Source organism: Salvelinus namaycush, chromosome 37 (genome assembly GCF_016432855.1).
Source record: "Salvelinus namaycush isolate Seneca chromosome 37, SaNama_1.0, whole genome shotgun sequence".
In the NCBI taxonomy this organism is placed as follows: Eukaryota; Metazoa; Chordata; class Actinopteri; order Salmoniformes; family Salmonidae; genus Salvelinus; species Salvelinus namaycush.
Window position 1 is genome coordinate 19,223,780 of NC_052343.1, and position 14,515 is coordinate 19,238,294.

A 14,515-nucleotide genomic window follows, 5' to 3' on the forward strand; every position below is an offset into this window, starting at 1 on the left:
CCAGCATTTGCGCTAACTTTTTGATTGTGTATTGAGTGCCACCTCGTGGACATATGTATTAGTGCATTTCAGGACTATTGGTCATCACCTGAGTAACATTATTCTAGTTTTATTGAATAAAAAAAGTGGGTCGATTGTAAAGATAAAACATCAGTTTCCAAAGGAAGAAATTTAACTGCATAATTGCTCATTTATTAAACAAAATACAATTACAAGTAAATATTCTCACCAACACAGTGTGAAATTCTGTCATGAATTCCTCCCTAAATGCTGAAGAGATGGATGGGGCAGTGGACCATCGGTCAGGGATTTGTTTTGTGGCTGAGCTACATTCAACTATCTCAGCTCCTGAATCTGCTCCCATCTCATTGTGCTATTTGTTTCTGTTGCAACCCTCCCCTCTTCTTCCTCCAGGCACACAGGAGGGTGAATGTGTGTGTCACTTGTGGTTTCTAGACACTGCAATCCTCAGACAGGCATTAAGTCACGCTTTTATTCCAGCAGGTGTTCACAGCTGAAGAATTACTTTTTAAACAAGTACCAGAGATGTGGGGGGGAAATCCCTTGTCACAATGTGTAAAAACCCTTTTTTAAAGGCAGGAAATCTATAACTTGGCAAAAGTTAAGGACAGGCGATCTGACTTGAACCAATCAAACAGTTTAATACATCATTTGATTGTAAATGTACAAGGAACATACTTTTTCAGAACAAAATAAGGACACCGTTTGGAATAAGGGTAGACAAACAGCCAACTGTGTTTTTTGAGCCGTCATTCACACTCCGCTTCGTGTGGGGGAACCAACTGTGTAAGTGCTTCGGGTTGAAAGAAGTCATTGGCATGAAGAGAAATAGAAGACAACCACAGTAGTTTACAAGCAGGACGGACATGTTTTGTCCTCATGTTCAATTAGCAGCAAAGTGGTTAGACAGACACCTGTAGTCAGTCCTGCTGGTTATTTGGTCAATTTTGCAATTAAGAGTTGCTAATGCAAACCTCTTATTACGCATTGTCTGTTACACTATGTAAATGCATGGTTGATGTAAATTCTGAATATACAAGGCATTACTAAATAATTGTCACCGTCAATTTAGACCTCGTCCTCAGAAGACGTCCTATCATTGAGTAGACCTCGTCCTCAGAAGTTCTATCATTGAGCAGACCTTTAGGCAGCGATAAAGACATATGATCAAGGTCAAAGGCTTCAGCACTGAATAATGGTCACATTAGAGACCTGTACGTCATCCCTGTTGATAGTGATTATAGGATGGTATAATATTAAAGAGGCTATACAGATCTTTTGCCTCTAGGGGTGCGCTTGAGACAAAAAGGGATCCCTGGCCTAAATGGATAGAAACAATGTCCAGAAATTACATCATTGGACAGAAAGTGGCATGCCTCCCCACACTCAACGAGTAAAAGCATAAATTGTTGGCCTACAACTAAATGGTTTCATATAAATCATACATACAGCCAAAATGACTTGACAGTTAACTACACTTTCAGATTGTATCTTTAGGTCACTATACTGTTTGTATGTCATGTCACCATTAAGGCTGCTGGTGTGTGTTCTCCACCAGGGGTCAGTGATGGCACTGCTCTGTAAACGTATTCAGTAGAAAGGAAATGGAAGAAAACAGGCAGAAACAGAGTAGGAGACAACCTGAACTTCTTCGTATTCCATTGCAAAATGTTTTGCTATGTTTGTGCACTAATGAATACGACCCTGTTGTCTAAGGCTGGTGTGCGTTCCACTGGGTTAGGGCTCAGATTAGAGCACTTCTCAGTACACCAGGTACTTGAACTCAGAGTAGATGAGGGGAAACATGACAGTACAGGCGCGGTACAGGATAGCTCCACTCGTGAATAAGGCTCGGGGTTTGGTGAACCACGACTCAGACTTGAAGCTGTAGTAGATGGCGTACAAGGCCACGGCAAAGAAGTGTCCAATCAGAGTCATCGGACGGGGCGTCAACCTGGGAATAGAATGGATTGAGAGCCAATTAAAACCATAGACAATTGATTGATTGATTGAATTTGATCATTAATAATAGTAGGCTGCCCAATTCAGAGACATTATTTCCATTGCGATCCTCTAATGTCAATACAGGTGCATATACAGTATACAATACAGGTGCATATACAGTATACATTTATATACACTGAGTGTACAAAACATTAGAAATACCTGCTCTTTCCATGACAAACTGACCAGGTGAATCCAGGTAAAAACTATGATCCTTACTGATGTCACCTGTTAAATCCACTTCAATCAGTGTAGATGAAGGGGATGAGACAGGTTAAAGAATGATGTTAAAGCCTTGAGACAACTGAGACATGGATTGTGTATGTGTGCCATTCAGAGGGTGAATGGGCAAAGCAAAATATTTAAGTGCCTTTGAACGGGTATGGTAGTAGGTTCCAGGCGCACCGGTTTGAGTGTGTATTGCAACGCTGCTAGGTTTTTCACGCTCAACAGTTTCCCGTGTTTATCAAGAATGGTCCACCACCCAAAGGACATCCAGCCAACTTCGCACAACTGTGGGAAGCATTAGAGTCAACATGGGCCAGCATCCCTGTGGAATGCATTCGACACATTGTAGAGTCCATGCCCCGACAAATTGAGGCTGTTCTGAGAGCAAAAGGGGGTGCAACTCAATAATAGGAATGTGTTCCTAATGTTTTGTACACTCTGAATATTTAACATACATATTTTTTGAATGGGGAATATTGCATTGACATACACAGTCAAGGATCAACTGTAAGAGTTTTGAAGTGTGTCGAACACATTAGTGAGACTCACACTGAGAGAAGACCAATGGGACCGTTGACGCACTCCCCACCCAGCTTGAAGTAAAGGAAGCATGCCTTTCTCAGCTGGTGGAGAGAATCTGAAAGACACAAACACCAAACAGCTCATATGAATATGCATGTCAGTCATGAAGGAGGTTAAGCTAAATGATACAGTATATCTCAGTGTAGTACCCTGCTGGTAAAATCCACAGATTAACACTAAAAATTATTTCAGCAGAAATGATTTATGCTGAATATCTCCTAAATGTCCCTCTCTGTTTGCTATAATCGGCCTAGCTAAGTGTTTAGTGTCAGTAATTTGCGGTATACGGACATGTACTGAGAAGAAGTACTGGACCGTTAGAAAACAAACGATTGAAGTAGAGACATTGGTAACAATTTAATTAAAGCCTACAGGTATAGTGCATTATAATGTTATAATGCACCAAAAGACTTGGCATAACCACGTATGACCTTATTCTATTCATCATGTGTTGGCAGGGGATAGTAAAAAGGACAGAGAAGGAGACTCACTGTCTGTTGCAGCAAACAACTCGTACAGGGCTTGAGCCAACACATTCACCACAAAGGAATGTGATGACTTGCGTTCCCAGTGGAATTTTTTCTTTGCCTATTATGAAAAAAATAAAAAATAACATGTTTTCAATTTCAGCCTTATGCAGTAAATCCTAACATTGCTCTGTAACTATTCCTTTGACTACTACAACACTGTGGATTACAGAAACAATATGCCCTGTGCCACATATAAAACTCCCTAACGTTCTGTGGTAGCAAGTGATTGCAATGTAATATGGACCCACATTCCACAAAACAACAATACACATTCCAACCAAGGCCATTCAGACAGTGATAATGTGTGTGGCGGAGTCTGGTCTGGTGGAAGCTGACTCAGGACCAGATATCCCTCTTGTCGGCCATTCTGTCTGAACCCATCTACTGCCTATCCCTTCTCTGTAATACCCACTGTCCAATCATTAACATAATACTGACTGTAAGTCACTCTGGACCAAAATGTAATGGAAATGTAATAATCATAAGAAAGGGGGATGAGATTAGGGATGTGAGTTTACCTGGAGCATGGCTGTGTTGTCGTACAGGTCAGGGATGTTCTTCATCAGGCTCCTCCAGATCAGGACGTCGTTGAGGGCCACACTCATCCCTCCTCCGGTCAGAGGGTGTCTCATGTTGTAGGCGTCACCCAGCAGGAGCACACCTGGAACAGGACAATGGCCCATGTTAGCCCCAGTCCACACCTCACTAACATTACACATTTACACTGCTAGAGGGACCATCTTTTTCAGCAAAACATCTTATCTGGTCAGGCTTTCAATCTACTTACCTAAAGATAAAATAATATACTGTTAATGATCATAACAAATGGAGCAATGCAGTTGGTCTAATATTTATTTTGAGGGTTTCAAGGTTTATTGCTGGTTTAAAATAAAACATTGATCTACCATGCTATAATGGTGTGATAGACTCCCCACAGCCAACATTAAACTCTCCAAGTATGCGTTCCAAATGGGACCGTATTCCATTTGCCCTTGGGGACACAGCCCAACACTGTGGTCAGTACTAGTGTCCTACCTGGCTTGTTGACTGGGGACGGAGGCAGGAAGCTTGCTGGCATAGACCTCAGCCGGTCATTCTGCAGAGCCACCATGAACGGCTCCTTTAGGTGTTCTAGAGAAGAGACAACAGAGTCAGGTCAGAGGTCACACATTCATCACCACAAAGATGGGTGGATAAAGAATTTAAATCAACACAGAGTGAATGTCAACCTATAATGCCGTATTTTACTCTTCGTGTCTTGAAGCTCTCAAGTACATATTCATGTGGGTGCTTTACATTGGTGGTGGATATGGTTAGTTTGCCCTTAAGTCTCACGAGGCCTGAGGCCATCCTTCCATCCCTCCATACAATGTAAAGGATGTTGAACACATGGGAAAGCTATACTGTTTAAATCTCTATACTGTATACCCTAAATTCCATACCTGGTAGTTGTGGGTGTATTTTCTCAGCCATGTACTCAGTGAGGTTCCTGGGCATCTCTCCCCTGATGTCCACCAGCACCCTGGTGTCTGAGGAGGAGATCTGGTAGATGAGGACAGGGCTGGGGTTAGCCAGGACCAGCTCAGCATGGTGGGGCTTGAACTGGGGAGAGTTCTGACCACGACCAGAGAGGACAGAAAGGAAATACATTAGTCTGACTGCATTTTATGAATTGTTTGTTTGGTTGGTTGGTAAAACATTTCTGCTAGCCTCCCAAGTGGTGCAGTGGTCTAAGGCACTGCATCGCAGTGCTAGCTGTGTCACTAGAGATCCTGGTTCGAGTCCAGGCTCTGTCGCAGCCGGCCGCAACCGGGAGACCCATGGGGCAGCGCACAATTGGCCCAGTGTCGCCCGGGACGGTTTGGCCGGCAAGGATCTTCCATCGCGCTGTAGCAACTCCTGTGGCGGGCCGAGCGCTGACACAGTCGGCTTCCTCCGACACATTGATGTGGCTGGCTTCCGGCTTAAGCAGTGTCGTGTCTTTGGCATCATTAAAACTGAAGACTTATTTATCAAATAACTCTCTGTAATTATTATTACGCGATTAATCATGTAACTGTAATTAACTAGGAAGTTGGGGCACCAAGGAAAATATTCAGATTACAAAGTTATAATTTTCCTAATATAACTTTCAGATATTTTAATATCTGATCAAATAGTCTTCGAATTAATGAATTATTATTTACCTCACGTTAGTCTCATTCCAAACGTCGTAAATTGTTGGTTATCTGCACGAACACAGTCTTCCCTATGAGTCATCCATAATTGTCTTAAAATCATTTATTTACTAACTAAGTACTCACAGAAATGCATAACAAACAGTAGATATGTTTACAAGGAAATGATAGGAGAATGTGCCCTAGTGGGCTAAACCGGCATGGCGGCTTATTAAACAGAGTGATAATTATAACAATTGAAATGCTAATCCTTTGCACATGAACGCTCACTCAATCGGGAACAATTGCAATCAATATATATATTTACGCTCAGTGTGTCGTCGGGATCTCTGTTGAAAAGTTTGTTTCTGTTGGAGAGTCTTTCCGTCCTCTCTCTGTCGTGGTTAGAATGGATAGTTCAGAGTGACATTCATTCATGTCGTTATAGAATAGATGTTTCGGCGGTTGTTGGTCTTCGCGTTCAATGATACCGAATTCCTAGCTGCAGACTAGTAATTAATATCAAAGACTTGTTCTTATACTGTCGGTATCAATAGTCTAAGAGTTTAACCACGTGGTATGGTTCAAAAGATTCAGCCATCTACTCAAACCTTGGCCCTCTCGTGGTAAGCTGGTCTGCAACCTTTAGCCATCTCGTAATTGAGGTAAGCTCGGTCTCCTCTCAAACCTTGGGCCTCTCGTTATCGAGGTAAGCTGGTCTGGTGATAGAAAACCAGGGTGGGGGTTTTATTCGGAAGAGCAGAAAAGGGCCTGTCCCAGGACGCAAGACCATAACTGTGCTCATGGGCGGTCCTCTGATTTAGTTAAACTCCAAAGGGAATTGGAGTTTCCTTCATTAAACAGTCCAAAATCACATTACACAATTTCACAAACAGTATCATCCTCACTCATATCTGAGGCTATTGTATAAACAGCGTTATGGTAATGTGGCCGCATTGTCTCCCATGAGTTTCACAAAATTGTACCAAACGGACCAGTTCGTAGCTGGATTCTTCACCGATCTTTTATACCTTCTCCAGAACATAATTGATTATGTAGATAAATTCCTTTGGTCTCTCTATGAAAACTCACTCTCTCTCTATACTGTGGCCATGAGGAGATAATCCCCTCCAGGAATTTACGACCTCTCTGACCACAGCAGCCTGGTTGCAGGAGACAGAGAGAGGGGGATGGTGCTCGCTGTACCCAAAGAGGGCAACGTCATGACAGCGGACATTGTGTCAAGAAGCAGTGCGGCTTGGTTGGATCGTGTTTCGGTGGACGCATGCCTCTCGACCTTCACCTCTCCCGAGTCAGTATGGGAGTTGCAGCGATGAAACAAGAATAACTACCAATTGGATACCACGAAATTGGGGAGAAGAAAAATATATTTATAAAATATTAAAAAGTGTCTTCTAAATGGCATATGTTGGTTGGTCGGTCGATTCATTGATTTGCTCATTCATTCATTCATTCAACATAATACTTGAACAAACCTTCATGATACATCCAACAAAGTGAGAGGAGGTCTGGGCCTTCCCAGCTACCAGGCTCTTCCTGAACTTTGAGAAACAGCCGTCAGCTACGACAGTTACTGCTGCATTGACCTCCTATGGGACAGGTTAACACAATTACATCAGTTAAAAACACATCTGTTACACTGCTTGTCTTATCAATGGATCCTAGTGAATTGCTAATCAATAGGTGTAAATACTGTCAAGTGTAATTGTAAGTATCACCATGGGGCTATTTTACACAGCAACGGCTATCTGGAGAGTACCAGAGTATAAGCTGCATCGCTAGCTTAGAGTTGACCTTTGTGTCTCCTGTCTCCTTGTCCCTGTACTGCACTCCTGTCACACAGCCATCCTCTTCCTCCAGGCTGGACACGGTGCCTTCTATGAACGTAACACTAGGGGAGAGCAAAGTACCAGTTATTAAGAAACAGTAGTTATAGTGACGGTATTAATAGACAGGTTCTTCTGAACACATGACCAGACCAGGAAGAACATAATCAGCCTATAAGAACTAAACCCTGGAGTTGGTCCTGGTCAAGTAATGTGGTCAGGAAAAAATGTGTGGCCCTAGTGATAGTAATGACATGTCCAACAGGTATAGTGAAGGTTCTCTCCCAGCCTTACTTTGGCTCAGCAAGCGCGGCTCTGCGCAGGCCCATGATAAAGCGCCCATGGTGGAAGGCCCTGCCACACTGGATACTGCTGTCTGCCTGGGGATATGGGATCTCCACCTCTGTGCTGCTCTCAATGTCATGAATCACATAGCCGTTCACTACGTGGGCATCCAGCCCCTCCACTGAACCTGAGAGGAGAGCCCAGGGTTAGGCAAGGGTGATGAAACACTATTCATTATTCCTTCAACTCAGGTCTTTAGTCTGTGGCAAAAAGGAATGTCTTTACATTACATAGGGACTTAGGTGTCTTTGCTACAGTTTGTTTGGTCCCACTTTAAACAAACAACGTTTAAGCCCTATATAGGTCCTGCAGTGAGCCTTGCTCGTTGAGCACATTCAATGCAAGGGCTTGTTGCGAGTGAGCTCATTGGTCGTTTGCCCCACGCTATCACCTTTTTACACGTAGACCCCACACTAAAAGATCTCTAGTCCATGCTCCAGAGACCACTCACCCTCCATTCCCAGTTCTTGCAGGGCCTTGTATCCACCAGGCTGCAGCAGCTCTCCCACTATCCTGTCAGGCTCCTTCAGGTCCCTCTCTATCACAGTGACCCTCCGGCCGTCCCGGGCCAGCACCGCAGCCATGGTCGACCCCAGGACTCCCGCCCCTACTATGATCACATCCGGCTCCTGAGATGCAGGAGAGTCCCCTGCTGCTGGGGGGCTCTCCATGCCTGAGGAACACACTCTTTTCCTCCTGCCACCTCCCTGTTTGGAGAGAAAGCGAGGAGGGTGGGGAGAGAGAGAAATGAATTCAAATCATTAAATTGGCATGTTCATGGTACTTTGCAATGGTGTTTGAAAATGTGTATGGTTTTCCTATAACAAAAAGGCTTCATTAGAGCTGTTCTGCTAAATCTCAAACAATTATGAACATTCAATGAATTGTTTGAGATTTAAATAAATACATAGATCGGCAGGTTTCAGTTGTACTTACCCATAGAAGGTTAAAAAAAACTTAAGAGTGTCTTTGCACTATAATTGGACACTATTTTATTGTGTATAGTGTATAATGAAGTAGGCCAACGGGTGAGAATAATCGTATTAATCTAGCTTATTTCTTGTTTTTGTTCTTCAACAGATTGTACAGTTATTATTACTCACCTTCTTTGACGCGCTCTCTCCACTCCTGTGCCTGACAGCTGAGGGTTTCGGTACAAATGTATTGATGACCGGTAGGGATAATAAAAGTTCAAGCGGTAATTGTAGAATTTGGGGTACCTTGAATGTATGTCCGTGGTACCTGACATAAGATAGCAGCATCCCCACTGCCAAGAACACTACAGCCGCCAGGATTATCTCTTTGTGAGCAAACTCCAAAACTGCGTCGCATTTCTTATAAATGTAGGTGAAACTTGCAATTCCAAGAAAAGTCCACATCTTTATTCTATTATTATACTAGGCTACTTGAACTGAATAGGCTAACTCATTCAATAAATTACCACTGCTCAGAATGTTTCCTAACCTATAACCTGAAACTAAATTGCAAAAACAAAAAGTAGCCGAGATCATGGAATAGAATAAATTGCCCAATAAAATCTCACAGTTCAGCAATTATTATTTCAAAAATAACAAATATTCTATTTCAGTTACTTTAGCAGATCGTAGGCCTAGTAATATTTAAAATATATATATATCCGTTAATCCAAAAGAAAAGTATTCAAAACCATGACAATTATTCCACCCGACATGTCAGATGGTTTCAAGGGATGCTAAATATTTTATGATAATGAGATAGGTACAACCTCGGTTCGCAGGTTTGGTGTCCGGCCCTCTGTATCTGAACCGTCCAATCAGGAACAGCACATCGGTGAGCAGAGCTCACGCTATCAGGCCATTGGCCAATCCTCGGCTGCTGGTTTGGAGCGCTGGCTGAGAGAGGATAGTATGATATGATGTCACTGGAAAGGTGTCTATAGACCCGTTTCTGTGTTTGCAAACTTTGCCACACGAGGGCGATGCGCGTAAATTGATGGCAGAACAAGGGGAAGTTCTTATAGAACACAGGGGGAAAAGCCTATATTTACATGTTGCTTATGAGTGCATTTCATACTACTTTTTTGTTATAACTAGATTCTAAGCCTTGTATGAATGTCTTGCTTAATATAATGCTTGTGTCATCATCGCAAATCAACTGCATTATACTTTTTAAAAAACTTCACCTTCAACCAGTAACATGGCTTTTGCTAAAGCCTATGTCAACGAGCGTTAGCATTCTAGCTAACAACTGCTGCATCCAAAATAGTTATTTTGCAAAGATCACAACCAAATAATCTTAGCGACTGTTCAAGCAAGAATCAAAACATCGTCGTAAGCGTATGAGAACCCCAAAAAGTTATTTTATTTATAAGTAATACAAACGTAAATGTAGGCTATGTTGAATGCGCGCAGATGGCGTTATCTTTCTTACTGTCAGTGTGTCATGCTGGAAAGGGGTCTATCGGTCTACAATGTTACACTACGGAGGAAGTTACCAAACCGGTTCGCAGTCAGTACTCTTTGCCAGACATAGGAAATAACTCTGTTATGGATTGTGTTACATACCTTGCCTTGGGGTGATTATGTAGATAAGTAGGATTGTGAGGATATCAATACAAACATGTATTTTATTTCTGAGGGCATCCTAGTTTATGTTGGGCAGCCTTATTAAATATTGTATAACGTTTTTTTGAAAGCCTTTTTGCCAAGACCCCTACACGGACATGTTTAATGTTACTCTAACATTAGAAGCCAAGTAGCAACACTATATTTATTTATTTTAAAAACTATAATAGTAATGCAAAGCACTGACCCAATAGGGTTTGCTTCTTTTTATTCAACTCAAGTATAAAAAAAACTACCAATCGATCAGTGATCAATTAATTAATTCAATATTTGAAATGCCATATAATTTATACTCCCATTAAATTCATGTTTCTGGTCTTTACCATTGATGGCCTCACAATCGAATCATATGTCAACATTACAGGAGTGTGCTTTAAAATAGTCCACATTCACAAGACTCATCCACTGATTAATTCTTTATACTATAACTGTAATAATAGTTAGTCACGTGAAACTATAACACTGTGTATGAATACGATTATGAAAGGTCTGGATGGACACTATAACACTCAGGACAAGGGGTGTCATGGTCAAACAAGTCTTCACCACATGTCTTCACAGGTAGTGGTTAAAGACTGTTTCATATTTCTCCTGTTTGCCTGTTGTGACTTTTGGCTCCCCATTTTGCTTGACAAAGTCCTGAGAATAAACAACAAAAACTGTCATTAACATTATACTGATTTGGTAGACATTGAAACAACAGTGTTGTTACAAACACATGAGTGCTGTAGAGATGGTACTATGTTGTTATTCCACTAGTGACCTCACCTCCAGCTCCTCCAATGAGGCGCTGCCATCCTCTACTTTCTGACCAATCCCATGGCTGAAGCTCATGTAGCGCTCCTGTCAGAAGACAGTGATGTTGTGTGGGAAAGCTGATATAGTTTGAGCATAGCTAGCTAATACATAAACATTCTTTAGCACAGATAGTACATTTTGTTTTCTTGCAATGCCAACATACCTGGTAAAATAAGGTTAAGTCCATGAATAAATTAATTTATATATTGTCTTAGTACCTTGACCATCCCAGTGATTAAGTGAATACGTGAACGAATTAATGAATGAAAATTATGCCTCATTCCCTTGACCATGCTGGTGATAACTCCTTCCTCTATGATCCTGACTGCGTTCCTCAGGCCGCGTGCGAAGGCGTCCTTGGCTCCGACGTGGGCTATGAACAGGTCCTCCAGGTCCGTGGACTCCCTACGCACCTTAGCATCGAAGTTCAGACCCCCCGGCTGCAGACCACCCTGTTCTATCACAGTCTGGGGAAGATAGAACCATGCATTTTCTTATGTTCTTTCTGCTGACGTTCTGATATCTGATAGGTATCATCATAAAATAACTTTATTAGTAATTGTGTGTGTGTGCATACATTATCTCCTATGTCACCTTCATGATCATGGTGGTGTTCCTGATGTCCATGGGGAACTGGTCTGTGTCCCAGCCCAGGTCAGGAGAACCCGTGTTGGAGTCCACAGAGCCCAGCATGCCAAACCTACACACCAGGCTTATTAGGTTAACTGGACTGGAACATCCAGATTACCAGGAATGACATCAACCACCCAGTCCAAAAAAGACCACTAGGCCCTACCCTCTATGTACTTCTGAAAGGTGTAAGAAATATGGTGAAAATTATAACTCCCCTATCAGAGGGCAAGGTGGAGCATTAACATATTGATTCGACATATCCAATCTCTTCAGACCTACACAAGTCCATCGATGTAGAGAGCAGGGAATAGGGGGTCGGTTTGGGATTGGGAGACGTGAAAGTCAACATGGCGACTTACAGAGGCCATGACGACGTCGTGTTCATAGGAATGCCCAGCCAGAGTGGTGTGGTTGGGTTCGATGTTCAGCTTGAAATGGCTGTCCAGTTCATAATGCTTCAGGAAGCCTATGACACTCATTGCATCTATAAAAAAAGGTGAAACGGCAACATGTACAAACAATGTAACATGGAAATTAAAGGCATCAGACATTTTCTAGCATCTAATTGTTAGATGTGGTTAGTAATGCAGAAACTGACTCGAGGGCATCCATAGTTCAACAGTAACCACATAGTAGATCCTTACAATGTGTACATTGTGTTAATGTTGTGTTATACAGCTAAAAGCCTTACCATAGTTGTACTGATGTTTACATGGCTCTTTAGGCTTGGGTTCAATGAGGAACTGGCACTTCAACCCTATCTTCTCCTTGTACTCTGATATACAATAACACAATAAGGTTATCATCTGCAAATGGTAGGTGACAGTTAAAATTTGGCACAGTATTATGGTAACAATGTATTACACACACAGCAGTACTAGCTACTTACTGACAGCCATTTTGAAAAAGTTTGCCATGTGTTTCAGTTCAGTGCCAACATCAGTGTTGTGTATCGAGTAAAATCCCTGCCGCCCCAGAAGACTGCACAAGGAGACAAAAATACATGCACCAGGTTAGGTGGTGGCAAAGACAGGGTCAGTGAAGTCATGGTGGTTAATTATGAGATATTATTTCTTCTCTCATCTCACCAAAGTTCTCTGCTCCCAGCTTCTTGGCTACATCCAGTCCTTTCTTCACCTGGGCCCCAGCATAGGCCAAAACATGGCAGTCAGGGTTGGTCGCTGCTCCATTCATGTACCTATGGTATTGGCAATAAATAAAAATTAATTTAAAAGAAATGTAGGCTCCAAGTCAAATGGCAAAGAGATGGCTTCATCATGAAATCTGGACAATTAGACATAAATATTATGCATATAGCCAATAATATACCATATATCCTCTATTATACAGCCTACAACAGATTATCATCTCTTCCACTTTGAAGTGTGAAAATAACCTTTGGAGTGTAAAAATGACTAAGGTTGATGAGGAAAGCTGACCTTGAGTGAGCGAACAGATTGCAGGTGACCCACAGCACCTTGACCCCAGTCCTATTCTGCAGCTGCAGGGCCAGGTCTGTCATCTCATCCAGGTTGCTGTTGGATTCCTCCAGAGTGCTTCCTTCAGGGGACATGTCCCTATACAACAGGATGGATAGGAGGGTAACATAGATCAGTTAGTATACAATGACCATGGGTGAGAGAACAAGCATCTTGGACGGGTGCTACTTCTTTAAGGCATAAATGGCCACTCTATCAATGTCTCTACCAACTACCAAGATTAATTGATTTGATACTGTAGGAACAATGTGACAATACCTGTCATGAAAGGTGTAGTACTTCACCTGAAAAGAACATACACATGAATCAATATGGTTTCTTTATTTTTTTTTAAAGCGGTACATTCTAAAATACAAAGTTTTAAAGGTACAGTATTTGGGTGGAAGCTCACTCACACTAAGTTTGGTGAAGAACTCAAAGGCTGCATGGAGTCTCTTCTTGGCACATTCCATGGGGGAAGCACCCTCATTCCAGGGTCTGTGTAGTGTCTGGAACCAAAAAGGGTCAGCACCTGGTGGTGGGTTAAATGGAGGAAAACAAAATACATCACATGAAGTCATCGTGACAGACCCATGATGAGATCGGGGTTGTTTTTTGATGAAAGAGACAGTGATTTATTGAATTAAATGTACAAATGTTTCTGTAGTCTATGTACAGTATACATGAGAGTGACCTGAAGCAATCAATGTGTGTTAGTGAACATTCATTACCAGTCCCACAGAAGGAGTGCCAGTAACAGACTGAGAATCTCAGCCAGTCCTCCATATGTCTGCCCAGCAGCACCTGCACAGGTAAACAGTTACATGAAGCCTGCTATGAAAACCTCAGGTGGGATCATTCAGGTGTGTAAAGGAGGTAGAGTCTCACTGTGCAACAAGAAGACAAAAGACACTTCCATGACACCTGACACACACAGCCCTTCTTTCAAGTTCGCCACACCTACTTATTCTGCATTGTAGTGTTGGAAACACAAGACGTCTCGAGCGCCAGCGTTGGGTACATATGGAATCTTCGGAATACCTGTGTGATACATTAATCTCGGTTAACCCAGAACTAACTCGAACAGTGCTTGATTTGGGAAGGAGCTCACCGGAGCTGAGTACAGGTGTTGTGCCGAGAACCCCCCTTCCCGTGAACGCGCACAATTCTTCATTGCTGCGACTTGCTTGCAAATTGAGATTTCTGATCACGTTAGGCTGCGTTTCTTTTTTTTTTAATTACGTCGGCTTGATCGCGGGGGAGGCACTAGTAATGTCTGCAGTTTTCGGT

At 42.4% G+C, this 14,515-nt stretch overlaps 1 protein-coding gene and 1 pseudogene across 1 annotated transcript; both read right to left on the minus strand.

Moving 5' to 3' along the window:
- Positions 1–166: 166 nt before the first annotated feature.
- LOC120031445 (squalene monooxygenase-like) lies at positions 167–9,437 on the minus strand. Its single transcript, XM_038977209.1, has 11 exons — positions 8,817–9,437; positions 8,165–8,420; positions 7,663–7,840; positions 7,337–7,433; positions 7,018–7,131; positions 4,808–4,979; positions 4,401–4,496; positions 3,884–4,026; positions 3,327–3,423; positions 2,803–2,890; positions 167–1,975 (listed from the first exon to the last, which is right to left on the minus strand). The coding sequence occupies exons 1-11, from the start codon at positions 9,090–9,092 to the stop codon at positions 1,783–1,785; spliced, it is 1,710 nt and encodes a 569-aa protein (XP_038833137.1). The 5' UTR covers positions 9,093–9,437; the 3' UTR covers positions 167–1,782.
- A 1,434-nt stretch (positions 9,438–10,871) lies between these two features.
- On the minus strand, positions 10,872–13,524 carry LOC120031672 (annotated as a pseudogene).
- Positions 13,525–14,515: the final 991 nt, after the last annotated feature.